General features: G+C 36.8%; 2 protein-coding genes across 4 annotated transcripts in view; one reads left to right on the top strand and one right to left on the bottom strand.

The window, feature by feature from the left end:
- Nucleotides 1–677: 677 nt before the first annotated feature.
- Nucleotides 678–20,049, top strand: CHODL (chondrolectin). Of its 2 annotated transcripts, none has more exons than XM_081235193.1 (6): nt 678–992; nt 11,269–11,578; nt 11,718–11,875; nt 15,288–15,359; nt 17,234–17,336; nt 19,867–20,049. In XM_081235193.1, exons 1-6 carry the CDS (start codon nt 914–916, stop codon nt 19,949–19,951), a joined length of 807 nt encoding a protein of 268 aa, XP_081091319.1. In that variant the 5' UTR covers nt 678–913; the 3' UTR covers nt 19,952–20,049. The 2 variants fall into 2 exon arrangements, with proteins under 2 accessions (XP_081091319.1, XP_081091318.1); XM_081235192.1 differs by having other exon boundaries at nt 15,273–15,359.
- Nucleotides 20,050–23,768: 3,719 nt separating this feature from the next.
- TMPRSS15 (transmembrane serine protease 15) overlaps nt 23,769–26,569 on the bottom strand; it is a gene marked incomplete at both ends in the record, with an annotated part of 140,544 nt that continues 137,743 nt past the window's right edge. For both annotated transcript variants that reach the window (XM_081234212.1, XM_081234213.1), the window contains one exon: nt 23,769–23,924. In XM_081234212.1, coding sequence (XP_081090338.1) covers nt 23,769–23,924 — 156 coding nt within the window. The remainder of the gene's footprint in view (nt 23,925–26,569) is intronic.

Here is a 26,569-nt window from a genome sequence, read left to right as displayed (position 1 = left end):
AACAGCCTGCTTGGAAGTAATCTACTTGCAGAACCTAGGTGGAGAAAAACCTGCCACACTGTATAATTCACGGAGCGTGTTTTGGCTCCCACTTCGCCAATCCATTTTAAATAGTGGCTAGTGCCCTGCATCTAGCAATATGTATGAGCAAACAATTGAGCACAGGAAAAAAAAAGCCCCAAAACTTGGCATCCCCGTGGACATTAATCTTTGAGAAAATCAAATGGATCCAACTTTCGCCAGAGTTTAATAGCAAAGCTGTCACATTTTACACAAATGAGTATCCAGTCTGCTAGCGAATGGAAACAGGAAACCGGGAGGAGAGGAGGTGGGGCCGCTGACTGGACTGTTTGCAAAGCGTCTCCAGTTTTTAGGGGAGGGGCCAGGATGCTCCGCATGACAGGAGAGACGAAGTAGTTAAAAATTATTACTCGCGAGGGGCTGGAACCTCGGCATGTGGGTATATAAGACGTCGCCTCCAGCGCAGAGCTGCTGCTTTGCTGCTGCGGGAGCCGCGACCAGGAGGGCGCATGGGCCCAGCCCCTCACTTGCCAGAGGCCGAGGAGAGGCGCCAAGGGCGCGGTGGGGTCCAAATCGGGGCTCCTGCCTCACCTCTGGGATAGACACGGGACCCCCTAACTTCTGTTGCCTCTCCCGAGACGCGCACCCGCAGGGTCGTGCGCTCTAGCCGGGCACAGTCGCGCGCGGCACCAGCGCGCCCGGCGCCAGGTCTGGCCAGAGGCGATGCGTGCAGGGGGCCGGGCAGCCGGGTTCGGGCGGCCGGAGTAGGGCCCCGCGGGGAGGCAGGGAGGCAGCGGGGTTAGAGCCCCGGCTGCGCGGCGGGCAGAGACCCCTTCGCTCCACGCCACACCTGCTGCCGCCGCAGCCGCCGCCGCCGCCGCGCCGCGCCGCGATGAGCCGCGTGGTCTCGCTGTTGCTGGGCGCCGCACTGCTCTGCGGTCACGGGGCCTTCTGCCGCCGGGTGGTCAGCGGTGAGTCCGGGGTCGTCCGCCGAGCGCACGAGCCGGGAGAGGGGGCGGCGGGGCGCGAGGGCGGTGCGGGCCGGCCTGTCCTGGGGTGGAGGCTCTCCAAGGGGTTGGAAACCCGTGCGGGGTAGGTAGGGGGCCGAAGGAGGCGGGGGGGAATTGATTGTATTTTGCTTTCTCCCCAGCCTCCCTAAACACACAGAAAAGTTTAACTATTTTGGAAGCGCCAGGTTCAGTAGCTGCGAAGCGAGCCCCGCTTCATCCTGAGCAGTACAGCGCTGTCTAGGACTAATGTCGACTTTCTTTGTAAGAGAGTTGGCCGCAGGGCAGGGCTGGTACCTGTAGAAGGGGTGGGGTACGGCGTAGGCAGAGGGAGCCCAGAGACAGAGGAACCGCTGCAGAAATGCCACCCCCTGTCGTCCTGGCTCGACTTCAGTCCTCGCCCGCACAGGGTTCACTCAGATGATTCCGGAGACCAGACCTGTTCGCTGTGCGGGGCTCACAGACCCAGGGGGCATGCAGCCTTTGTTCTCACGAGGGCTGACAAAGACCAGGGGACTGGTCGTTGTGTGAGGACGCCCTTACACACCTCATTCCAAGTCGGGGATTTCTCAGAACATGAAGTCTGCTCGAGTTGGGTTGAGGTGAACATGGTCATTAATGCAGGTTTGTGCACACAGTAGGTGCCCAATTAGGTCGGTCGAGTCAGTGCAAGGGAAATGGATCGGAATTGGCAAGCTTCCCGGAGCTGGCTTTGATTTTTCTTTTCCTTCCACTTTCATTGTCCTATTGTTGAGCAATTCGTGTCGCATTCATTCTCCCTTACTTTTGGGGAAGGTCTCTTAAAAAACATAAAGATTCTCAAAAGCCTAGGATGAATGAATAGACCTTACAGGAGAATTGAACATGGCTATCCTTATTGAAATCTCTTGTGATGCTAATTAAAGTGTTGCAATAAATATTTGTTGAATGTATGTGGGCATGTGTTTTAAGTGTGGGAAGTTTTTTAATGTAAAAAGCCTGAGTTCCTTTTCACGTTCTGTGCATCTGTGTAACAGGTGTCACTAGAGGTAGAGGTAGATGACAACTAACAGTAACTTAATCAGTAGTGAAACTAGACCTTTAGAAACTGGCATATTAAGCTTAATCGTTGCTGATCTTCCCTCAGCAATGTGATGTTCTACATCTTCTGAATAGAATCCTTCAATGTCTGGTCATCAATCACTCTCCACTAACTTTCTGGCCCTCAGGAGACACTGGAATTAAATACATTGTGAAATGTCACTTGGAAGTGCGTGTTGCTTACATTTTTTTCAGGCTGTTATTATCCTTCATTTATAAAATGAAAACTTTACAGTATCAAACAAGGAGGTTACAAAAGCCATAGCATTAGATCCCATTCCCCCTATTTTAGCTTAAAAATAAGTTCACCATAAAACTCATCTGAATGTGTAAATTACATATCTGACTGCCCTTGTCTCTGTCAGATTTATTCTTGCAAATGAATTAACAGCAGAGATCAGACTTTGAGCATAAGGTGTTTCTTAAACACATAGAAACACTTCGTTGACTTAAATAGTATCCACTAGGTATATTCTTATTGTATGTCTTAAACTTTGCAAAGGGAGAAAAAGAATACATAAAGTTAAAAAAAAAGAAAGAACTTGAAAAAATTGTTGATGAAAAGTTTATTTTGTGTTCTATTATTGCATAAATTGCTGCAAACCTTTTCCTCTGTTTTCCTATTAAGTATTTATAGGCATCTTGTAAGTGCCATCTGGAAAATTTCTAATTAACTGAACATGATCTATTTGATTTAACATAAATGATGATGTTTACTTGATATTAAAACAGTTATGTTTTTCTTATGAATAATTTAATTGTCTTTGGCCTTACAAACTCACATTGAAATCTAACCATTAGAACTTGATTTGTGATTTTATCCTTTGAAGACTAATTTTTTACAATATGTATTTCAGCCATAATGGCATGAGTACAGAGGAGTTTAAAGCCTGACATTTTGGAAGAAGTAGGTCTAATGTCTCCCTGGTTGATGTTAAGCTTTGAGAAGTACATAAACTTTTTCATGCCATTAGGGGCGATTTACCAAAATTCTACTCAGCTGTCTGTCAAGTGAAACAAACTCTTTGGGGCCATTATTAGGAGCATACTTACGATATATGGAATACATTTTCTAATTATGGAATATCAGCACAACCATTTATAATTTCTATTCAGTGTATCAAAATAATTACTGCAGAAAAAAAGACAGGAACTCACAAAATAATGCTTTATAGCAATTCTCATTTTAGTACTTTATTCAATAAGATACTTTCTGATACTTTCAAATACACCACACTTTTTAAAGTCGAGAGCATTATTTATAAATGAAGTGAAAATATTTAAATGAGAAATAACATTTCAAACATCATCATAATCTGCCCCATAAGATTTAATAGCAGCTAGCAGTAATAGAAAAGTATTTGTGTAGATTACTGGCTATGCTTATTTTGATTCATAGATATACAATAAAAATATAAACTATAAGGATAATGATCAAAGATTTTTTAGTGAATTTGTGATTCTAACTTGGGAACTACTTTTAAGGTCTTGGACCTGTACTGATTTGTTGTACACACAGATGTGTAGAGGATATCTCTGGGGTCTGCCAGCATTTAAATCTGTGAAGTGACTGGTGTGTAATGACACCTTCTTTAGAACAAAGGTAAGAGGATTTTACTTTTGGGTATAGGGATACATATGAAAAAGAAGTGTTCAAAATTCAGGTCTCTGAGATGGGAGGATATGTTTGAAGGGCACATGCATATTCTTAAGCATTTGACGTGTTTTGAAGTAATGTGTGTGTGTTTGTTTTTACTTTCTCTTTTTAGTGCACACAGCAGTGATCCATCAACCTGTTTATGCTGCAAAAAGCATTAAGTGTATTTCATGGTGCCTCCACATTTCTGCAGAAGAGTTTAATATGTATTAATTTGAAGTTATTTAAATTGGCAAACATTTTATTTAGAAGACTGAGCAATTTAGAGACTTCCGTTTTGATCATGCAAATGCCACCAAATATTGCAAAATCATGGGTGGTGACCAGTAACCTAGATCAATATGATAGCAAGGGAGACACAAAAACTTTTTAAAATTAAAAAGAAAAAACTGCTGAGCGTATTCCAGCCTATGGTACTATTTTCCATGACATCATCAAAAGCATAAAGTGATGACAGTGCAGTTTTCAGAGATGCAATTACTTTAAGTATCTCTTGGGCAAGAAAGGAACAAATTAATCTTATTACCAGTCATGTAATAAACTACACATTCACCATAGCCATTAATCCTTAACGGCTATTTTTCATCATTTTATGGTTTTGTTTTTGTAATTCTTTTTCTGGAAGATGGCAATATCTGTTACATTAACATTAGAAAGTGGACAGTGTTGTATAAATGTGTCCAAAGTGGAAATTCAGCTGATGGTCTCACTAGCAGTTTTACTTTCTCCAACCCTCTCTCTTCTGTTAAGTACTTTGCACACAGGTGGACGGATGTACACAAGATTGTTTCTTTCACTGTTTTAACATATTACTGATAATGTAACACAGCCTGACAATTTGACTAAAGTTATACTCCTTGTGATTGGGAAAAAGTTCAGTTTGGACCTTGTTTGTTTTACTTGGAAAATAGAAGGGCTAGATAAAAAAATCATTAAGGGGGCTTCCCTGGTGGCGCAGTGGTTGAGAGTCCGCCTGCCGATGCAGGGGACACGGGTTCGTGCCCCGGTCCGGGAAGATCCCACATGCCAAAGAGCGGCTAAGCCCGTGAGCCATGACTGCTGAGCCTGCGCGTCCGGAGCCTGTGCTCCACAACGGGAGAGGCCACAACAGTGAGAGGCCCCTGTACCGCAAAAAAAAAAAAAAAAATCACTAAGGACATAAAGGGTCTGAAAATCTGAGATAGATGTTCCAATATGGATCCTGTGTCTAAATGTTCAGTAAAAGAAACTCTACATTCTGCTTAGAAACAAACCCTCAATGTACAACCCCTAGTATATGTTAGCGATCCGGTATCAATAACAGACCAATGCTGAACATGGTAACATAGGTCATAGTAATAATGTATATATTAATCAATCCCTTTATTCATGAAATTCTTCACCTTAGAAAAATATATCTGAGACCTCCATGGAGGCAGCATAGAAATCTGGGGACATGTATGAACTGTGGAGCCAGTCTGCTTGGTTCTAAACCCTTTACCGTTTATGAGTCATGTGAGTTGGGCAAATTATTTAACTTTTCTATGCCTCCCTTGCCTCATTTTTAAAATGGGATGAAAGCACCTTCATCACAGAGTTGTTGCAGGGTTAAAGGGGTTCAGACACAGTAGTACAGGTTGTTTCATGGACACAGCTGCCGGCCAGGAGGTTGTGAGAGGGCGCTCAACGCGGCAGTCCCCGTGCCTGCAGCTGAGGCAACGTGGAGGAGAGCATAACTTTTTCAAACTGAGCAGCCTGTATCACCAGGAGAGATCATCTTTCCTAATTTAACCAAAGGTGTGGATTGTGCTAGCAGTGAGGCCCTGCACACTAAACTATTGATAAATGTCAGGCTTTTTTTTTTTTTTCTTCTTTTTTTTTGGCCATGCTGCATGGCATGTGGGACTTAGTTCCCTGACCAGGGATTGAACCCGTGCCCCCTGAAGTGGAAGCCCGGAGTCTTAACCACTGGACAATCAGGGAAGTCCCCTGTCAGGCTATTATTATTGTCATTATTTCTTTAAAACTCCTAACCACTCTCACTTTTTAGGTGAGAAAACTGAAGTCAGGAAGGTTTAAATAATGTCCCCAACGTCCCCACAGTTCCAGTACAGTTCTGGGATTCCAAGCCAGCTCTTAGTGATTGAATGCTTGAATTCTTCACTCACGCAGTTTACAATTTATCTACTTGGTTTACAATTTATTATCTAGATCTTGATTTCAAATACTGGATTAAAAAAATAAATTTCATCCCCTTCTCAGAAAGTTTGTGATATTTCCCAGGTGGAGATGTAGGGCTTGCAGATGCCACCATCATGCAAACAATGACCAAGACTACAGTTTTGGTTGTTTATCAATATAGGAAAACGGATTCCAGCACAATCTTAATAGTGTGCTATGCAATTAATTGCTTTATAAAATCTCCTGCAAAAATAAAATTTATTATAACAAAACATTTTTATAATGAAAAAGTCTTAAAAAGTAGGTGTAATATTGAACACTGAAAGCAGAATACTTATGATTGAGAGCATTCCCTTTTTTAGTTTGAAAGTTTTACTATTGGAGGTCATGTCACATTGTATGTTGTAGATGCAGCATATTGATTCCTTTGATTTTGAGTAGAGTAAGAAAGAATTATGAAAAACAAATTATTCTGTGGTATTCTAGTTAAATGTCCAAAGTCTGGTCAGTCTGCTTTGGGGAAGATTTATCATGTAAGTCCTCTTTTGTACAACTTGTTTTTTTCTTGGCAACTAAAGGTAGATCATAACTGAACAACAGGAATTCATAATAAATCTTCCATGTTTTTACTGAAAAATATATAAATTCAATGCTTATTTAATGTTGACAATATATGATTATGGTGTGAGGTATAAAAAAAATGTTCTTACTTTCATAACTAAATGAAGACTCAACTTCCAGAAAATTGATAACTATAAGCAAAACAAAACCAAGTCACAGATCCTTTCTATTCAGGAAGAAAAAAGTAAACTGCCATGACTTTATGAGTTTGGCCCTGCTTTTACATTGTTGCTAAAAGCGTTGAAAACTCTGCCAATATTTAGCTCTAAAGGAATTTTCATGACTGAGAAAAAGGACAGAATGATCTATGCGTGGAAATAGTAGCAGAATCTTAGCTGTGATAATGATAGGAATGTTTATTTTAGTAGGCGATACTGAAAATTATCTCTAAATTAAAGTGCATGTGTATGTATGTAGTTGTGTGTGAGTGTGCGTGTGTGCATGTGTGTGTGTATGTATGAAACCAGGAGGTGTAGAATCCTGGGTGAAAGGTCTTTCTTGCACATAAGCCAACAATCAAGGGAGGTTTCCCACTACAGGTGTTAGGTAACATTTAGTAAATTATTGTTAGACAGTATCACGGTAGCCTTAGTGTGATAAAAACTACTATATGGTTATCTGAATATTTATCTGAATATTTTATGGGTGGTAGGATAGTAGATGGAAGATTAGATGTAGTAGATGGAAGACTAGCTTTCTACTGGTCAAAATAGTCGATAGGGTCTTCCCTGGTGGCGCAGTGGTTGAGAGTCTGCCTTCCGATGTAGGGGACACGGGTTCGTGCCCTGGTCCGGGAGGATCCCACATGGCGTGGAGTGGCTGGGTCCGTGAGCCATGGCCGCTGAACCTGCGTGTCTGGAGCCTGTGCTCCGCAATGTGAGAGGCCACAACAGTGAGAGGCCCACGTACCTCAAAAAAAAAAGAAAAAAAAAGTCGATGGAGGATTTTATCTGAATATAATATTTAAAAGTAAGAGAAAAGGAAATTCTCCATGTGATCTCACAGAATGAGAAAGGAGCTAATTATAAGGGTTCCCTAAGAAGATTAGCCTTTACTGAAGTGGGAAAGTTGCTTCGAGAAGATCCATATTAATGGGACTTTTCTGGGAATTAGGACGACATTTGTTTCCCAGCTGTTGGGAGTTCCACTGCTATTCCAGCCAAGTGTGATCAGCTGAAATAGTGGTGAGCAGTTCAGTAGCTGCTGCTTCTGCTGATTTTGCTGCAACTTGGACCAAATTTGCACCATAAGGTGGAAATCAGTAGTAAAAGAGAATTGAATATGAAGAAATTCCCAGTGTCAGCTTTAACTGATTTTATATATAGATACTATAAAAACTACAGTGTATCTATAATTTCCTTAAAACCGCTTTGCTAGATCTGAACTGCTAGTGACTTTTCAGTTTAAAATTTGTGGACACAGCTGATATTCAATTAATGCACTTTGGAGTTAATATCTGTCTGTAGTTGGTAATTGGCCACTGTCCTGATCCTCTGAGATTCCCCCTGCTATGCAGCCACCACAGTCTGCATCCCCTCATCTAAGACCTCTGGACCACTCCATCATCCACAGCCAAAGAGAGGATGCCCAGCATAGAGAGTGCCAAGGCTGGCTATGATCCAGGGCTTGTGCAGTATCAGTTCTTAATTATTTAAAATATAATCCCTGTGTATAGATTTTTCTTTAATTATTATTGTTATTATTATTTCTCTACAGACTAACATTTATCTACAGATTGACATTCCTAGTACCTAATAGTGGTATTAGGAATTTCTACAAGCCACTTAAAGCTCGCTTATGTATTTAATTAGAAGAGCTGTTTTAATTTTATAAATAAGGTAATTTTCATCATCATTCTTCTATTCTCACCATAAATAATAAATCTCTGCTGCATTTGTTTTTCAGTACTTCAAAGATAATGAGAAGACACTTTTAGCATATATGTCATACCTAGGCATTTTCCGAACTTGTGCTGGCTTTGTTACATAAATAATTTTTACTCATTAAAACTTCTGGCTAATCTGTTTTTTTTTTTTTAATTTGGCTTCTTTCTGTTTTCTTGCAAAACAATCTCATTGGACAACTTAATATTTCACAAGTGCTGGAATCAAATTGAAGTCTAAGAGTTCTTGGAGTAAAAAACTGAACAAACTGAAAACTCAAGGGAATGTAATCCAGATATATTTTGAGACTTAGAAATATGAAAAAGATGTAGAAGATAAAAATGGAAACAGAACTTGCTTTAAAAATACAGGCATAAAAATCACTAGGCTTAATGGCATTGCTAGAGTATTTCCAGGAACAACCGTTTTAAACAATGAAGACATCACAAACCCTAATAATTAGGAGAAATTAAAAAAAAATAATAATTGTATTAGGATCAACCATTTGGACTTCCATGGTCATATCTCGAGGATTATTTGTTTCAGACTGATTTGTCCTCTTGATGTCACTTTAATTCCAGTTTCCCCATGGTCATTCATAAGAGCCTGTTATTTTTCATTAACAATTAGTTGGGGCAGTCTCTTAATTTGTTCTTATTATTCAGTGTGTTGCTCCTGGGTCCAGACCACAGTTAATGAGACAAAGAGGACAACTGGCTGTCTTGCTTGTATTGCTGGAACTGCTATGTTATTAGTTGGCTGTTCTCAGCAGTGTCAACTTATTGAATGCCTATTACTCAAACACTGTTGTGAGGTTAATGGCTTTCCACTGATTTTTCTCCCTCCTGCCTCTCCCTCCTGCCTCTAAGTGTCATCACCGGTCATTAATTGCTGATTCTGAGGGAGAATGGTTGTGATACCGACACTGGCTCAGTGTGATGTACTGTAATTAAGAGTACAAAGCTTGAATGCTTTACTTTGTTTTGCCAATGTTTAAATATAATACACCCCCCCAGCCCTCCACTACTGTCAAATTTTCTTGATCGGCTACAAAATTAAATACATAGTGAAAAAAGCCTTCAATCCCAACAAGAATTGTAAGCAGTGAACCTATGCCTTGATTTCTTAGCATGAAGTAATTTGCCTTAATTTTACATAAAATACTATATAGTCTATTTTCCAAGGTCAAACCTCAAGCTGAAATCAGAGGGACTAAAAGGGTAGTGAAAGCTGTGGACAGCAGGCTGGGGTTAAGGAATAGTGACAGAGAGGGATCCATGGCAGTTTTTAAAGTTGACAGCAGAGATCAGAGGTGAACCAAGGAAGCTAATGAAAAACAAAACAAAACAGCGTGACTGTTCTGGAGATTGCGTCTGTAATCTTGGCATACGTATTTGGTGGTAAAAAGAGGCAGGTGTAAGCAGTAGACCAATAGGAATTCCACTGCTAAATCCTGTACACTGTAATATCCCTGTTATATATATGGTTGTATTATGACCCAATATGATCATTCATATTTGTATGTCACTAAGTAATTAGGAATATTCATTGTGCTCAATTCCTAGAGGTATGTGAAATTCAATTTTAAGAGCTCTTTTAAGTCAAACTTTCATTGCCTATGTATTTAAGTCTTTACTGATGTAGTTTGAGCAGAAGTATAATGATGTCACAGCAATGAAGTTTGATAATAAAAGGTGATATTTCATTAAGAGGTCTCAAGAAGTATTTTAAGCTTCACTTGTGGTTCCGTTTAATATCTTGACACAAGTTTATATTCTCTATATTGTGACTTCTAAAATCATTAATAAATATCAGGATAGATGGTTAAACTGAGTGCTGTAACTTATAAAAAATCTTTAAAATACCAGTGAAAATAAAAATTACATTTTCAATTTCACCTCCAAATTCTGAGTATTCTATAAGTACTCTAGGAGGTTAACCTGTCACTTCTAATACAATACTATATTAATAATTTTTTAAAAATTTATTTATTTTTGGCTGTGTTGGGTCTTCATTGCTGTGCATGGTCTTTTTCTAGTTGCTGCGATTGAGGGCTTTTCATTGCAGTGCACGGGCTTCTCATTGTGGTGGCTTCTATTGTTATGGAGCATGGGCTCTAGGCACATGGGCTTCAGTAGTTGTGGCATGTGGCCTCAGTAGTTGTGGCACATGGGATCTTCCTGGACCAGGGCTCGAACCCGTGTCCCAGCATTGGCAGGCAGATTCTTAACCACTGTGCCACCAGGGAAGTCCCCAATAAATTGTTTATTATTAGCGTTACCTTCATTCTGACTTCTATTAACTTTCAATTTTAATGTATTTACTCTCTGATATATACAATAAAAACAAATATTTACACCTTAAATTTGTCACTTTATTTAAATTTCAATTATTTAAATGTATTCACTTCATGATACCTTATGTAAATTTGCTTTTTTTACTTGTTTTTAATAATTCCTTTATGAATTATGATTCTTATTTCATAATTTTGACCTTTTAGCTTCCTTTACTGTGTATACCTGACATTTTTTTTTAGCTACTTTCACTCGCTATGCTGTCAGTTTACAAAATCTAAGCCAGGAGAATTATGACTTCCCTTTACAAAAATTTCCATGATATACTGTGTTTAAAAGTTTATGTTACAAGTTTATTAGGGAATCAATTTGCTTTTGTAAATTGAAATAAGAATCTAGAAAATAAACTTTGTGCAATGGTTCAATGGGAGAAGCATTCTTGGCAGATTGTTTCTGTTTTGATTGGTTCTTTCATTTTAATTTGTAGTAAGTAGCATTATGACTATAGTTCAGATAATCAATACATGGGCATCTTTTTTGTTCAGGCCAAAAGGTATGTTTTGCTGACTTCAAACATCCCTGCTACAAGATGGCCTACTTCCATGAACTATCCAGCCGAGTGAGCTTTCAGGAGGCACGCCTGGCTTGTGAGAGTGAAGGGGGAGTCCTTCTCAGCCTTGAGAATGAAGCAGAACAGAAGTTAATAGAGAGCATGTTGCAAAACCTGACAAAGCCAGGAACCGGGATTTCTGATGGTGATTTCTGGATAGGGCTTTGGAGAAATGGAGAGGGGCAAACATCTGGTGCCTGCCCAGATCTCTACCAGTGGTCCGATGGAAGCAGTTCCCAGTACCGGTGAGTAGGGATCCTGAGGACGCAAAGGGGGCTACTCAGAGGGCAGAGGACAAAGGGAGATTTCTGTTATCTGTAGAGGATGTCAGAATAGAACAGGCGAAGTCACTGAGAAGTGTTCCTGCTGCTCTGTACTTGGCAGAAACTGGTATACTGATGAACCTTCCTGTGGAAGTGAAAAGTGTGTTGTGATGTATCATCAGCCAACAGCCAATCCTGGCCTTGGGGGTCCCTACCTTTACCAGTGGAATGACGACAGGTGCAACATGAAGCACAATTACATCTGCAAGTATGAACCAGGTAGGAAGCATTGTATGTCCGTAGGAGCAGATTTTGTGCATATTTGCTTATATTAAGTTTTATCTTTAACCTTCACTACCTTGGGCTCATTTTGTTTTTCTGCTGTGAAACACAGAATTACTTTGCAGTTTGATGACAAAGTATTGAAGCACACTAGGCTATAAAGAAAACTGCCCTATGAGTTCAATAGAAGGGAGCAACTAGAAAACATCCAGAGGGATTTTTTAAGAGAAAATAATTATTTCTAATATTAAGGCCAAACTGTGTTTTTGTAAACAGATTTTATGAAGAATAAATATCTATTTAAAAATATTTCGAAATTTAGTATAGTGTGTGTGAAATAGGTGTAAGACACCAAAGCACCTGTAGGTTTACACATCTGATCAGTAGTTCTTGAGATTTTCTGGTGAATTTAAGGGAAGCAAGCAGCATTCTCCTGGGACATTAGCTTATCATTTCATGACGTGATACTTGGTTTGTGCTCCTCAGTGAAAGAAAGTGAGAGAACCACGGCGCAGAAAAGTAGGGGCATGTGCCGCGTTCTCCGCGTGATCCTCATTCTTTGGAATATGCCTCGGCAGTTCGCTTTTGTTTGACGTCTCCAACTTCTTGCCGTATGGAGCACGTGGGAAGACCGCACTGACCTGAGCTACACTAGTGCGGTTTCCTGCTGAAATAGTAAATTTGAGTTACTTTGACTAGAACAACTCAACTGAATTGATATCTGACCAAAAGAGAGACTAATCAGAACGATGTAAACTCATCGTTTTAATCCTCAAAGAAAGTCAAATTAGATATTTAGGCTATGAGGATTTGTTTTTTTTTTTTTTTTTTTCTGTTTTCCTCTTCTCAGTGTTTGGAAGTTTCATTTGAACTCTTCCAAGGGCTGGCTGCTTGACCTCATAACATGTGTTCGTGGAAGGCAATTACAATCAAGTACTGCTATTTCCATTATTCTGTTGAAATTACATGAGTCTTCTTTTTCTCATAAGACTGTAAAGTGCAAGGGATTATTTGGATTAGATTTATGCTTCTCTTATATTTATCCTGTTCTTGAGTATATTAGCCTACTTTCTTTATCCCTGGTGAGTTTAGTCTTTAAAACTCTAGGCTCCTAAATGCATCATTGTCCTCCTAGAAGCCTTTGCAAATCTATATCTGTTACACACTTAGGTTCTTTGTCTTAATATTTTTCCTAGAAAAATATGAAGTTGAAATTCTTTGATATTTTAAATTTGTGACACTGTGTGCTTGAAACTATTAAATGAAACAGTACATTACAGCATTTTCTTAATACAATATTATCTTCATTCTTTGAGCTTTTAGGTGACCCTTTGTATTTTATTTTATTTTATATTATATTTACCACATTATTCAGGTCACTATTCCCCAGAATCCTCTTGTTTGGTATTAGGTAGTCTAGGTTTATATTACTCATGGAAGAGCATTTTAGACATAAAATCAGTTTTTCATATATCTTCTATATTCTACCTAAATCTTCAAATACCTATAGTTTTTTAACAAGATTCTTTCATGTATTTTTTTGTTTTTGAAGCACATGTACACTTCTACAGTGTAAAAGTACTTAGAATTATTAATGTACAGAATTTTTCTACTTTGCTTTACTTTAAATCTTTTCATTTTTATGTATTTTCTATGTAGTTAACCTTCTTTCTTTGAGCTTAGTGTCTTATTTATGAAGGATGTTGGTTTGATTAAATTCCTTGCTTATATAGTCAATGCTTTCTTGATGGTAAGTAGTTAACTTCTTAGTGGTGAAGGGATTGGAGGATCAAGTAGTGAGACTAATTACAATTTACAGATTATAACACTGATTATTTTGAACTTTTTTCTCCAACTATACCAAAAATACCAAAGGAACTAAGTACCAAAAGGAACTTAGTCTCCTGCTTCTGTTCCTGCATGCTGTCTAATAGCATGGCTACTGATATCCAAAGTGGAAAAAAATTAATATAGCTATACAGAAACTGAATAATTCACTTCTGAGTTTTCTCACTCTCTTCTCCACCTATTTTTTTGGTTACTGTTCTGTGAGTTGAATATCTATTCTTTGGATCTATCAATGTTATCCAAAGACATTTTAAGGGGATACTTCTGAATCTGATTTTTATATTTATTAAAATTACATTAAGTACTCTTGCTCTTAGACATTAAAAATAGTATGTAGGAGATTATGTTTCTAAAATTTTGTTACTTAATCAGCAGTTGCATTAAAGTTTGTTAAAATATTTTAAAGATAACCAGTTCTATGTTGATAAATTGCATAATATCTGTATTATTTGTTCAGCAAATACCAGTTGAGCACCTAGGGGCATAGAGTGCCTAAATTCTGTGTAGGATAGGACTGTGTTGGGCAAAGTATCAGTGTAATATACGTGTATAAGAATAATAAATATTATTATAGGATGGTGTATGATTAAGCTTCTAATGAATAGAGACTATGTGGCCAAATTAGAGTAAACATGACATTAAAATGGTTTAATATTCTAAAACTAATGTAAGATGCCGCATGTGTTTTTTTCTTTTCCATTAATTGACAAAAATAAACAGAGAATTATATTTTTGGAACAAATGAAAACAAATTTACAGGTTATTTTCTTAGTAATTCAATTTATTTTCTCTGAACTATTAATTTAATGAATAGTGCCCTAGGGGGAAAAAAATTAGGCAAGAGAGCTGTACCAGATCATTGTAAGAAATTTCAACAGTTTTCAAGTGTGTGAAAATTGAAGAAATCTTGCCTCATAAAACCAGGGAAAGAAACAGCTTGCAAGCCTTAATTTATGATTATTTTTTAAAGAAGTAGACACTATTGGAAAGCAAATCTAAGGTGACATTTTTTGTAGGGGACAGAAATGTGCTTTAGGACATTTTTACTTGAATCATCAATTCCAGGTGCAGTCCATATGCAGTTATCTGCTGCTTATTATTGCGAGGAGAAATCTAAATTATACACCAATAATAGTATAGAAATAATCCTGCTGGTCTTTGAATTGCAGTTAGTGTCTCATGCTATGCTCACCAATTCTTGACTATCTTTTCCTACTTTTGTACCTACTGTACCTATTTTGTCATTATTACCTGTAGTAGGTTATCATCAGAATAGATGCTCTGGATTGCTAAATGAAGTTTGGGGTTACAGGGGTTCACCCAGTAGATCCAAGTTGCAAAGACTCACCAGATCTTTATTCAGAGATAATTAAATGTTGAATTTATAGTTAGATCATTTCATATAAATTTAAATTCAGAATAGAATTAGCTGGAAGTTTTTCAGAAATCAATGTTTATTTTGTTTTATAATAAACTTTTATTTTCATCTGAATTTGTATTTGTCTTGTTTATCATTATGTATGACAACTGTACTTATTATTTACAGAGATTAATCCAACAGCTCCGGTAGAAAAGACTTATTTTACAAATCAACCTGGAGACACTCATCAAAACGTGGTTGTTACTGAGGCAGGTAATTAGTTCAAATGTCTCTAAATCACCTATCAAGAGAAGAAAATATACTTTTACACTTTGCTTCGCATTGGTCCCAACTTTTCTTGTTGCTTTGTGAAATAGTGCACTAAATATAGACCTATGGAAATTTACTTTAGGACTAGGTTAGAACAAATGATGCTAAGCTAGTTCTTGAATAGAAAAAACTATTTTGTTTTCTTTCTATTTTCACTTAAGTGGATGTATCTAGTACTAAACTAAGTATATCCTACACCAAAACGTGGATCCACAAGGATCTTCCCCAGTATGTAGGTGTTATGATGTAAATGGGTGCATTCAGTGGCCTGTAAACAGTTGGGTACTGTTAAATGTTTAGGGATTGGCTGGGGTAGGCTGGACTTAAAAAAGCCTTATTTGTAGACTTTGAGTTTTCTGTGGTGTGGATACTCCCACCCTGGTCAGTTTCAAGCTACCAAGTGACATCACTGAAGAGCAGGTTGGGTAGTAGGCATCTAATGAGCTTTCAGCTCCGTGTCTCCAGCACACCACTGTCTGCAAAAGACACAAAATGCAATCCCAGTGCAAATCTCATGTTAGTCAAAAACTGCTCTTAGGATCCTTTAGGGGCTTGTTTTAGCATGGCCCTATGCCAATTGGACAGGAATATTTATTTATACTAGTTACTTTATAAAGATTGAGCCAAGGACCCAAAGTCTCAAAATCTTTCCACAGGTGATGCAAAATCCATGAAAGAGTAGGAAATACTTTCTTTTTTCTTTACTCTTATATGTAAAGGATCATGATGGTCTTTTGAAAAGGAAAGGAAATGTGTCTTGAATACTTAAAATGCTTGCAGTCACCTTAACAGGCTCAAGAGTGGATGAAAACCGCAGATTATCTCCAAAATACCCCATCACTGGACCTCAGTTAATTTTTCTTCTCTTAACAAAGGAAATGATGTGCAGTTAAATGGAGAGTTTGATCTAAGTCCTGTCCACTTTGACCAGAATTATTTAGATTAATTATGATGATGGCTTTCAATTTGCTAGCTCAATGCATAGTTTTCCAATTTGCTTTTCTTGTATGGACATGATATTAAACTTTAGCGCTTTTCACTTTCAGGTGTCTGATTTTAAAACCATTCAGAACATGTAAATCTAATTAAATAGATCAGTAAATAATTACATTAGGAATATTTACCCTCCTATGACATTGAACAATTGTTTAATAAAGTCATTTAAAGCTGTATGGGACATCAGTGTGGCACTTTTTTATTTTACAAAGAATACCTAACATTATCAAATGTGATAGAACAGGATTAAAAGATGATTCATTTTAGAATTTAATGAAGATCAAGTGTTTATGCCTCTGTAGTCTTATGTCTCTAGGTTGTGACTCTATCATCATTTAATATTTACATATTTTCGTTTAATCTCAGAGAGTCATGCATATCATCATGGCACTGGGCTTATTAGTTAGTATAATTACATATCCAATAAATCAACAATTATTTTAATCATGATTATCCTTTAATAATCAGTACTTGTTTCTCAAAGTAATAACTGAGAAGGATTAATGAAGCGAGATAACTAAGATTATTAATATGTTGTGAAAACCAGTCCCTATCTTAATTGAAGATTTAATAATAGTTTTGGAAATATGGACATTTAAGTGGAGCATGGCAACCATGCAGTATATTTTGTTTTTAATTTCTAATAAAACATGAATATATTATTTCATTAGATTATTCAGTATTCTGGGAAGAACGTTACTTGGAATCTTATTGATAATAATTATACTTTGCCTTAACTTTTTGGAAAGTTTTTATACAACTTTAATGTCAGAATCCTGCCTCAACTATCTCTTTACGTTAAGACTGTTTTATTTTTGTAGGAATAATTCCCAATCTAATCTATGTTGTTATACCAACGATCCCATTGCTCTTACTGATACTGGTTGCTTTCGGAACCTGCTGTTTCCAGATGCTGCAGAAAAGGTAAATAACTCATATATGCAGAGACAACTTGAAAAGCTTTAAACAGGTTTTCAGGACTCTTTAACAATTTAGCATAGGGCATCCCTGGTGGCACAGTGTTTGGGAGAAGGCCTGCTGATGCAGGGGACACGGGTTCGTGCCCCAGTCCTGGAGGATCCCACAGGCCGCGGAGCGGCTGGGCCCATGAGCCATGGCCACTGAGCCTGCACGTCCGGAGCCTGTGCTCTGCAAAGGGAGAGGCCACAGCAGTGAGAGGTCCACGTACTGAAAAAAAAAAAAAATTAGCATAAGATTATATTTTTAAGTTGCCTTAAGAAAGTTCTGGTTTTCATGTCTGTCAGTACATACCCAGTATACATAATCTAATAAAATATACCTTGATTATAGGATTATGAATTATCTCATTTAATCCTCACAAGCCATATGAAATAGGTATCCTTCTGTTTCTATTTTTCAGTTGAGAAGATGGTGGCTTAGATGAGTCACACAGTTTGCCTTGGGTCTCATAGCTAATGTGTGTGATGGACCTGAAATGTGAATGCTTATAAGCTCACAACATATGCAACTATAGTACACTGTCTCTTTTTATTAAATATAAGCATTAATGATAAAGCTTTCAATCCTGACCTCAAGTTGTATGAAAGACTTGAGTTTTGTAAGTGAACTTTGTAGTACCTTTTCAAAATTTCAAGTCACAGCCTTCTGTTTTATTTCTAAAGGATCTTTTAAGTATAGGAACTATAGTATAACGGTAAAAATGGGTTACTTTTTAGTAGGCATCTTGAAATAAAGTGATATGTCTTAACAGCAAGATTCTTGAGAGTATTCTTTTATATCTGTTTACACATACCCTTGAGTTACAGGTGAAATTTTTTCATATGTGTCAGTTTGGCAATTAAACTAAAACATTAATGTATGAAATATAAATATGTATCAGAGGAAAAAGGAAAAGATGTGGATTTTAATTAGTGTGTGCTTGCTAGAATAAATTAGACATCTTTGTCAAAGTGTTTTAAATAACAACTGATTAAGAGAATGCTTTCTTCAGTGAAGGACCTGCAAATAAGTCATTTTCCTCTTTTGACTTTATTTCATCTTCTTTTCCTGAAATGAACCCTAATGAATTGCTAAGTAAAAAAGCCCCAGAAAAAAAATTAAATAGATATAAACTCTAAATTGTTCACATAAATTTTTTAAAGAATCCAACCTGTGATTTACTGGCTGTTTAAAGAAGACATTTTGAATAATGATAAATAAAGCCTGGAAAATTAATACTACCTATTGTGACATATTTTGTCATCTTGACTTTCATACACACACACACACACACACACACACACACACACATATATATATAAAACACACTTAAAATTATTTTTCAATATTTTATGCAGAATAAAGACAATAGTAAATATCTAATTTCTACCCTTAATTCCTAAGGCTATAGATGGAAAGAAAATTTATGATTATGAAAAACAATGAAGTAGAGCAAGGATTTGATATAAATCCCCCATAACCCAGCCAACCTGTTACAGAAGAGCTGTAAATAACAAATCAGTGTGAAAAAAAGGATTTGAAAATAATTATGTAGACGTTCTCATTTCTAAAATTAATGTTACTAAAGTACCAGTTTTTGGAGTTTTCTCTCAAGTTCGTTTTCCTTCTTCCAAATAGCGTGTTGTTGTGGAGATTCTGCTCACTCTCAAGTCTTCCAGGTTTTTATACTTTGAAGACCTGTGGAGTTTTCACTTGTTTGAAATTCTCAGAGTGAGAAAATAAATCAACATAGACTACCTCTGAGATTAAGCTGTTAGCGCTTAATTCATTCTCTCTTAGATCCTCCCCTTTTCCTTTCTTCCAGGAAAGCAAGGAGAAACTTCATCAAAGACTCAACTCCATTGTCATCTGAATGCCTTGCAGAAAGTTTAAATTCCAATCTGGTACACATGATGGCTTCTATCATTCCATGTCATGTTCAAAATAAGAAGTCTTGTTTCCTTAACTCATAATAACTCTTAAATAAAAGAAATACTAATGCTACACAAAAGCCACATTAATAACTTAACCACCCTTTTGTTTTAACCATTTAGGAAACTTTCATGTTTTTCATAGACTTTGCTTGGCATATTTTCCATTCATGTTAGATGACTTCATAGATAGAGTTGTATTGATCTTACTTAATTGGGTGCAAATCTCTAAAACATATCATTTAGATATAGTAATTTATTAGTAAAAAATTCACAGTTAAATTGAAGTCGGTTAAGTAATATAAAATTGTATGACTCAGGCTTGTTTAGGAAGACTTCATTTCTTTCTTTGAAGGAATTCTGCAACGTGTGATAGACAGACTGATTACCATCTTCACATACTGGAATAATCTAGATTTTTTTGTAGGAATGAAAAAGTATGCTGGTGAGAGAAGAAAGGTGCTTTCATAATAAGGGTCTGACATATCTCCAGTTGGACCAAGACATGTCTAGTTTGATAAGCAGTCTCAGACATTGAACTTATTACTTCTTCTGTTTTTCAGTAAAGGAAGAACAAAAACTAGCCCACACCAGTCCACACTGTGGATTTCAAAAAGCACCAGGAAAGAAAGTGGCATGGAAGTATAATAATTCATTGACTTGGCTCCAGAAAAGAAAATAGAGTTTTGTAATTCGGGATCTGTATAAGGAATGGCATCAGAACATTAGCTTGGAATGGCTTGAAATCTCAAAGGATGTACAAGATGAACTGTAAGCTCCCCCTTGAGGCAAATATTAAAATAATTTTTATATGTTTATTATTTCATTTATAAAATAACGCTGTGCTAATAATGGAGTGGGACATGCTTATTTTGCTAAAGGATGCACCAAAACTTCAAGTAAATGGGATGGACCATGCAGATTAAATTGCTATGAACACATCAGAGAAGTATGTGCATTGGAAGCAGTTATTTTTGTCTCTTTCACCTTTCATAAGTTGTAATCGAGTTAATGTAGTGTAAATTGCATTGAAATTTACAGTGTGCAAAATATTTTTCCTTTACATAAGTGTTAGATAAAAATGGACTGTTCTTGTATTTATTTTTACAGTGTTTCATTTTTCAATACTGCTGTTTTGATTAAAGAAATGTATCACTGTTGTCAACTGAATTCACACACACATAAATATATTACCATAGAAAAAGTTTCTTTTCTAGAAATGGCTCATCTTCTTTTAGTTTCTCTGCTTTGGGTCAGAGTATGTTTAGGAAATCTCTTCAGAAATAAGAAGTTATTTCATTAACCGTGGTATAAATCTAGTCAAATATTTTACTTGGAGGCAAGAATTGTCTAATTTCAGTTGTGCAAGACATGTGCCTTACAATTATTTTGCATTTAAAATTCAACAGATTTTGTAATAACTTTGTTAATAGCTGTATAAACAATAATATACTCAATCTAGAGCAACAAAAGTGGCATACACGATATAAATCATATGTCTTCACGTGTTGCCTGTGTAAACACAAGTGGCTCTCTGAGGGTTCTGGAATCGATTTGGCCCCTACCTTGCCAACAAAGCAAAGATGGTTGTTTGGGTTCTGGGATTGACCCTGGAGGCCGATACCTACAGAGTTTGCCTAAGGTTTTTCCTAGCTCCGTTTAGCCTCTGTCAGCATATAAGGCAGTTTTACAGTTGGGACTAGTTGAGTGGTCACCACTAGTGTGCAGTTAAGCACAGCACACTGACATTTCCACAAGGAAAGAAACTGAATTAGTATAAAAATGGGTTGGAGGGCATCAATGATCACGTGTTCACTGTCCATGTTTGGCTGAGAGAGTAAACTGGGGTGCCTCCGTCGTATCTTCTAGTTTCTTCAATGCTTGTGGCTCCTTCTTCTCAAGAGAGAGTTGTAACTATCTGGTCTTCAAATGTCTCTGTGCTCCTTTTAACCAAATAAAAAATCCTTGTTTCTGAAGAATGATCATTGGTGTTGTCTCAATAACTTAAGTGAACAAAGTACAGATATGTTTGCAATAATCTAGGGGAACAAATGACTGTTAAAGTGTGGTAAGAATGGAAGTTATGGTTGTAGACTTAAAGCTCATCTTTTCAGTTAGCTAATGAAGAGCTTTCACTAAAGCAATTCACAACTCCAGTTGGTTGGCAAAATTAAGAGGCAAAATAGAAATTAGGGGGCATTGGTCCTTTTTCAGCTGCTCAGAGACTGAGGAAATAGGCAGCTGCGTTCTAAGCTTAGATCTGCCCACATTTAGCACTTCTTTTTCTTTTCTTGGCGACCCATCTTTCTGGGCAGAATAGGAGACCAGCTGCTGGGATCTACCTCTTCCCTCCAAGCTCCCACCATGCATTTCTTCCATTAGTCAGGACTTGGTGGAGGGAGACTAGGCTTTCCCCATCGTCTGTGCCACCCACAACTGCAACAGCTGCAGGGCAGGAGAGGCAAAGCAATGGGGAAGGGACTTGGTTTTGCCTTTTATCTTGATCCAGAGCTGGATTACTCTTCCGGTGTCAATTACTAAATGCATACGTTCCTAGAGTTGGGATAATGAACTTCTGTCTTATTGGAAGATGGTAGAGAGACTGTCCTAAGGGTTCCTTAAGCTGACCTTTGAACAATAAAAAGGAATAGGTGTTGTATTTGTATTTTCAGAGCATACTTCTAATAAGTGTTGTGAAATGCAGGTGGACTGCAGAAGAATATTCAGGAAATAAAATCAAACAGCAGACCCTACCCTTGCTGTTCCATCCTTCCTATTAGGATCAGGTCATTGGAAAGGTTTTAAAAAAGAGTAATGTGTTCAGGGACTCCCAATTTTTGTCCTAAAAATAAATCCTGTGATTGTTTACCAGGAATTTGTAATCCTCATTCATCTGGATACACCTTTTCTTTTTTTATTTTTAAAATTTTTACTGGAGTATAGTTGATGTACAATGTTGCATTAGTTTCAGGTGTACAGCAAAGTCAATCAGTTATACATATACATATATCCACCCTTTTAGATTCTTTTCCCATATAGATCATTACAGAGTATTGAGTAGAGTTCCCTGTGCTATACAGTAGGTCCTTGTTGGTTATCTGTTTTATATATAGCAGTGTATACATGTCACCTTCTTTATATGGTATTGTTTTCCCTTTCTCTGACCATTGCCCAGAGAGAGAGTCTTTTGCTAGGACAACTCATGATTATTTACTGTCCCTTCTCCCTGCAATTTCAGGAACACTCCCACCTACATGGTGGTCCCCACTGCTTCTTCAGTATGTCAGTAACAACTATTCCTCTCAGGTGTAGCCCAAGTCTCGTTTCTTCCATAAGGCCAATATCAACTGATTGATCCCTTCTTTCAACTGCTTGAAACCTTACTCTCTCTTCTATTACTTTGGACCATATAGACCCATGCAAGAATGTGTGTGTGTGTGTGTGTGTGTGTGTGTGTGTGTGTGTTTACATTTGTATTAATTTGTATGAATTTTGTCTTCCTGAATAAATCAGTAGATTTTGTGTGGTAAGCTAAATTGAAGTTTGCACTTACTCTGGAAATGATCCAAGAGATTAAAGCAGTGGAGCAAATTCATTTATTCCACATTTTTGCCCTTCCAGTGGGCAATTCAGCTGTGTCTAAATAAGTTTTGCACATGTTAGAAATATCCACTGTAACTCATCTGTCAGAGAAAAACCACATTTGTAATAGTTTTATTTCTTTGATATGTCTGATAATTTTTGGAAACCTAGAAAACATTAGCTTGAAATAAACAGACCGTATGAATAATCCAGGGAAAAAATGATCCAATGAAAGTATGACAACATTAGTTAATTTAGCTTTAATTTTGATACAAGGGCGATATATGGACTTGTGCTATTTTGCTGTTTAATTATCTTATTTGAGAGAATTGCACAATCGATTTAGTTCAGGTCTATGACATGAGCTTGCAATAAATATTTTTGATAAGTGGGGAAAATATTAAGGATGTGCTCAAGTTGGATTGGAAATGCATTTGGATAGAAAAGCAGGAGAATGATTGAGATTCTTATAATAGTGATCTAAGCTGGAATTAGATAATTTACAGCAGTCTATTTTAAACAACAACATACTTTGTGCAAAGAGTTTATTTTGCTTCTCCTAATTTTGCTTAAACTTTAAGTGTAATAGTATATGCTTTAAAATAACATTCCTTTAAATAAGAGAATATGATAAAAATAATGATTAAGAACAAAGGAAATAATATCTGTGAAAGAATAACTGTTCACAATAAAATCAAACTTTATTATTTTAAAGTTACTTTGTATTGTAAAGATTAGTTTTTGTTTTCTCCCCCAGCATTTCGGTGGCTTAGGTAAAGAATCAAGGCTTTTAGAAATGATTTTTTCAAAACTCTCAATTTCCATGCTTCTTAAAGTGGAATGGGAAAACTGCCTGATTTTCATCTTTGCTTTAGGAAACACTCTAATGTAGAAAACTTTGTATCCATTCTGTGAACCTCGGGACCCGGGAGTATACCCCTGGGCGATTAGGCAGTGCACACTGGTATCCAAATGACGTCACACCAACCAGGAACCATCTGTTGTTTGCTTGGCACGTGAGTGGTCCTCCTGAATCCCTCTAAAGAGTAAATTGCAAAAGAAAATTGTAGATGTGTGATCAATTGATATATATATATATATATATATATATATATATATATATATATATATTTAAGCAAATAAGTTCAAAACTGAAGATCAAAAATATGGTTTAATTGCCATTGCAAGTCATCTGTAAATATTCTCACCATCACTCTAGGTCAAGAATTAGAAACTTTCTCTGCTCAGTAAGTACACAGAGAAACTCTGACAACTAAAACAAAATTTATATGCAATTTTTTATGATTCACTCTTATAGAAAGCATTTCCTTGCTTTAAGTATGGCATTTTAATGGGTACCAAGAAATTTTCTAAGGCACAACTCTGAGAGCATCCCAACCAAAATACATGTTAAAAGCTAATCCTTTTATTAAAGGAGATATGTCCTAAGTATTATGGGGGCTTTGTGGTAAGACAATATTCCACATTATGTGCTTTAGGATAACTAATAACTCACACATAAAGTTGATTTTAGTTCTCCTGGGCAGCATTAATTTTTTGGCATTAGACAAGCACAGTCAGATTTGAAAAAAATCTTTCAACTGAAATAGGCACATTTATGATATAATTTCTAGTGAGAGGCACACATTTTCATCTATCTTGATGAAATGCTTTTAATTTTCATAAATGTTAATTATAGCAATTCCTAGTTGAGTTAATTACATGGATTTTATTTCCACAGGATTATTCCTGTGTAATGCAAATGAATATAATGCAAATGTATAGTACCGTTATTTAATGATAGAGAATTGACAAATATTTTCCCACATTAATTGTGAAAGCATTTTAAATTAATCTTTTCTTTTTTATATTTATGAAGGAACTTAAAGCCTTGTGTACTTTGGTAAATCACTGGTACAATAGAATATTTCAGCTAAGCTTATGTAAAAAAGTATCCCGAGAGACATTTTGCCTGATTCTTTATCACCTTTGGGACTTATAGTTAAGGGAAAAAAATGTGGTCTAGAAAATCACTTTCTCTCCTGAGGGAGAGGAGCATAAATCTCATTGGCAACCATGGGTTACTCCTTTTCTAGATGTAACAAATGCGTTCAAGCTGTTTGAAGGCGGGGATTGTGATTGTACTTCTGCATCCTAAGCCCTTAGTTCATAATATGGTTCAGAAATATTTACAGAACAGTGTCAATTCAAGGTAAGAATAAATACTGACTCAAAGTGATACGTGACTTAGAAGTTAGTAAAAATAAACCTCAAATGTTTGGGTATTTTAAAAAGGAGTCATTTTGTTTGCTTCATATTTTCAAAAATAATTTCATATTTTTAAAAAGACAGTAGAATCCAGACGTTGATTACTTGAACAAGGATTTTAAATTACCCAGCACATATTGGCTCAGTGGCTGTTATTCAAAGAATCCACCAGCAGGCCTGAGGCCAAACAGCTGAGTGTTCTGTCTGGGTCTATCATTTCCCATCATCTAACTACATACCACCATTTCAGTTCTACTGTGTTACTTCTCCTCGCCTTCATTTTCTGATTTGTTCAATGAAGTTATTTCCTTCCATTATCTCAGAGATGTGTAAGTACTTCAAAAATATGAGTGAATGTCCAGACCATAAAGTATTAACCTAAAATTTATGTTTCTATGGAGATGCTATATTTATAAAGAAAAACAAAAATCATTAACTTCTTTGACTGAACATCTGAGTATAAGGGTTGGAGACCATTTTTATTTAGGGTAGTGGTTCTTAAACCTTGTATTGCATCAGAATCACCTGAGGGCTTGCTCACACAGACATTGCTGGGCCTCCGCCTCTAGAGTTTCTGATTCAGTGACTCCCTGGCAAGGCCAAGAATTTGCACCTATAACCAGATTTCAGGTGATGCTGATCTCCTGGATTGGAGGCCACACTTCAAAAACCAGTAGTGTATAGAACAAGTCTCAGAATAGTCAGCAGAATGGATTTGCTCTTTGTGTCATTCACTTAGTTTTATAGAGAGAGGACTTATGACAGACATTCATGGTGCCTTAAAATCCAAACAGCTGCCTAGCAAGCACAAGCCTTTGGGAAGCCAGAAGATATTCAAGAACATGTGAATGACTAATAAGGCAAATTCTTCACCACTCTAGGGAAAAAATAATGCTTTGAAGAACTTATTCAAGTGATATATCAATAGTAACATATGCATAATTTAAAATAATGTATCCTTATGTAATCAGTCCTCCTTTTTAACACAATATTAAAGACGAACAAAGAAAATCATGTAACTCTCTAGACAATCAATTACTCAATCATGATAACATTATATTACACAAGGTATTGCCTTGTGTGGGAGCTTTCTTACTTGCTAATGAATAACGTACTAAAACTATCTAGAAATTGGAACCAAATATGAGATTTCAGAGATCTGGCATGAGTTGCTGGCTTAATGTAACCCAAGCATCGATAACATCAGCAGTCATATTTTCTACCTAGTGCATGAAGTGTCTGCCACACAACCCCCATTAACTCTAATTGAAGTTATACAGCTGATTTCCCTTCTGAGCAATAATTCTATAAATCTCCCTCTAAGTGGCAATATATCTTACCTTTAGTACGCTTTTCATTTTAAAAGGAAAGTATAAGAGAAAAATTGTAAACAAGAATGCTATCCTATTCGTCTTG

The sequence above is a fragment of the Mesoplodon bidens genome, assembly GCF_964165515.1.
Source record: "Mesoplodon bidens genome assembly, chromosome: 5".
NCBI lineage: Eukaryota > Metazoa > Chordata > Mammalia > Artiodactyla > Ziphiidae > Mesoplodon > Mesoplodon bidens.
The sequence above is the reverse complement of the archived record's forward strand: the minus strand, read 5'-3'. Positions and strand labels throughout refer to the sequence as shown.

Bases quoted from the DNA above. Each gene is read 5' to 3' on its own strand.
- CHODL (XM_081235192.1), top strand. From the start codon at position 914: ATGAGCCGCGTGGTCTCGCTGTTGCTGGGCGCCGCACTGCTCTGCGGT. The intron at 11,579-11,717 runs GTGAGTAGGGAT...TGTACTTGGCAG, and splicing joins GGAAGCAGTTCCCAGTACCG to AAACTGGTATACTGATGAAC. The intron at 17,337-19,866 runs GTAAATAACTCA...TCTGTTTTTCAG, and splicing joins TTCCAGATGCTGCAGAAAAG to TAAAGGAAGAACAAAAACTA.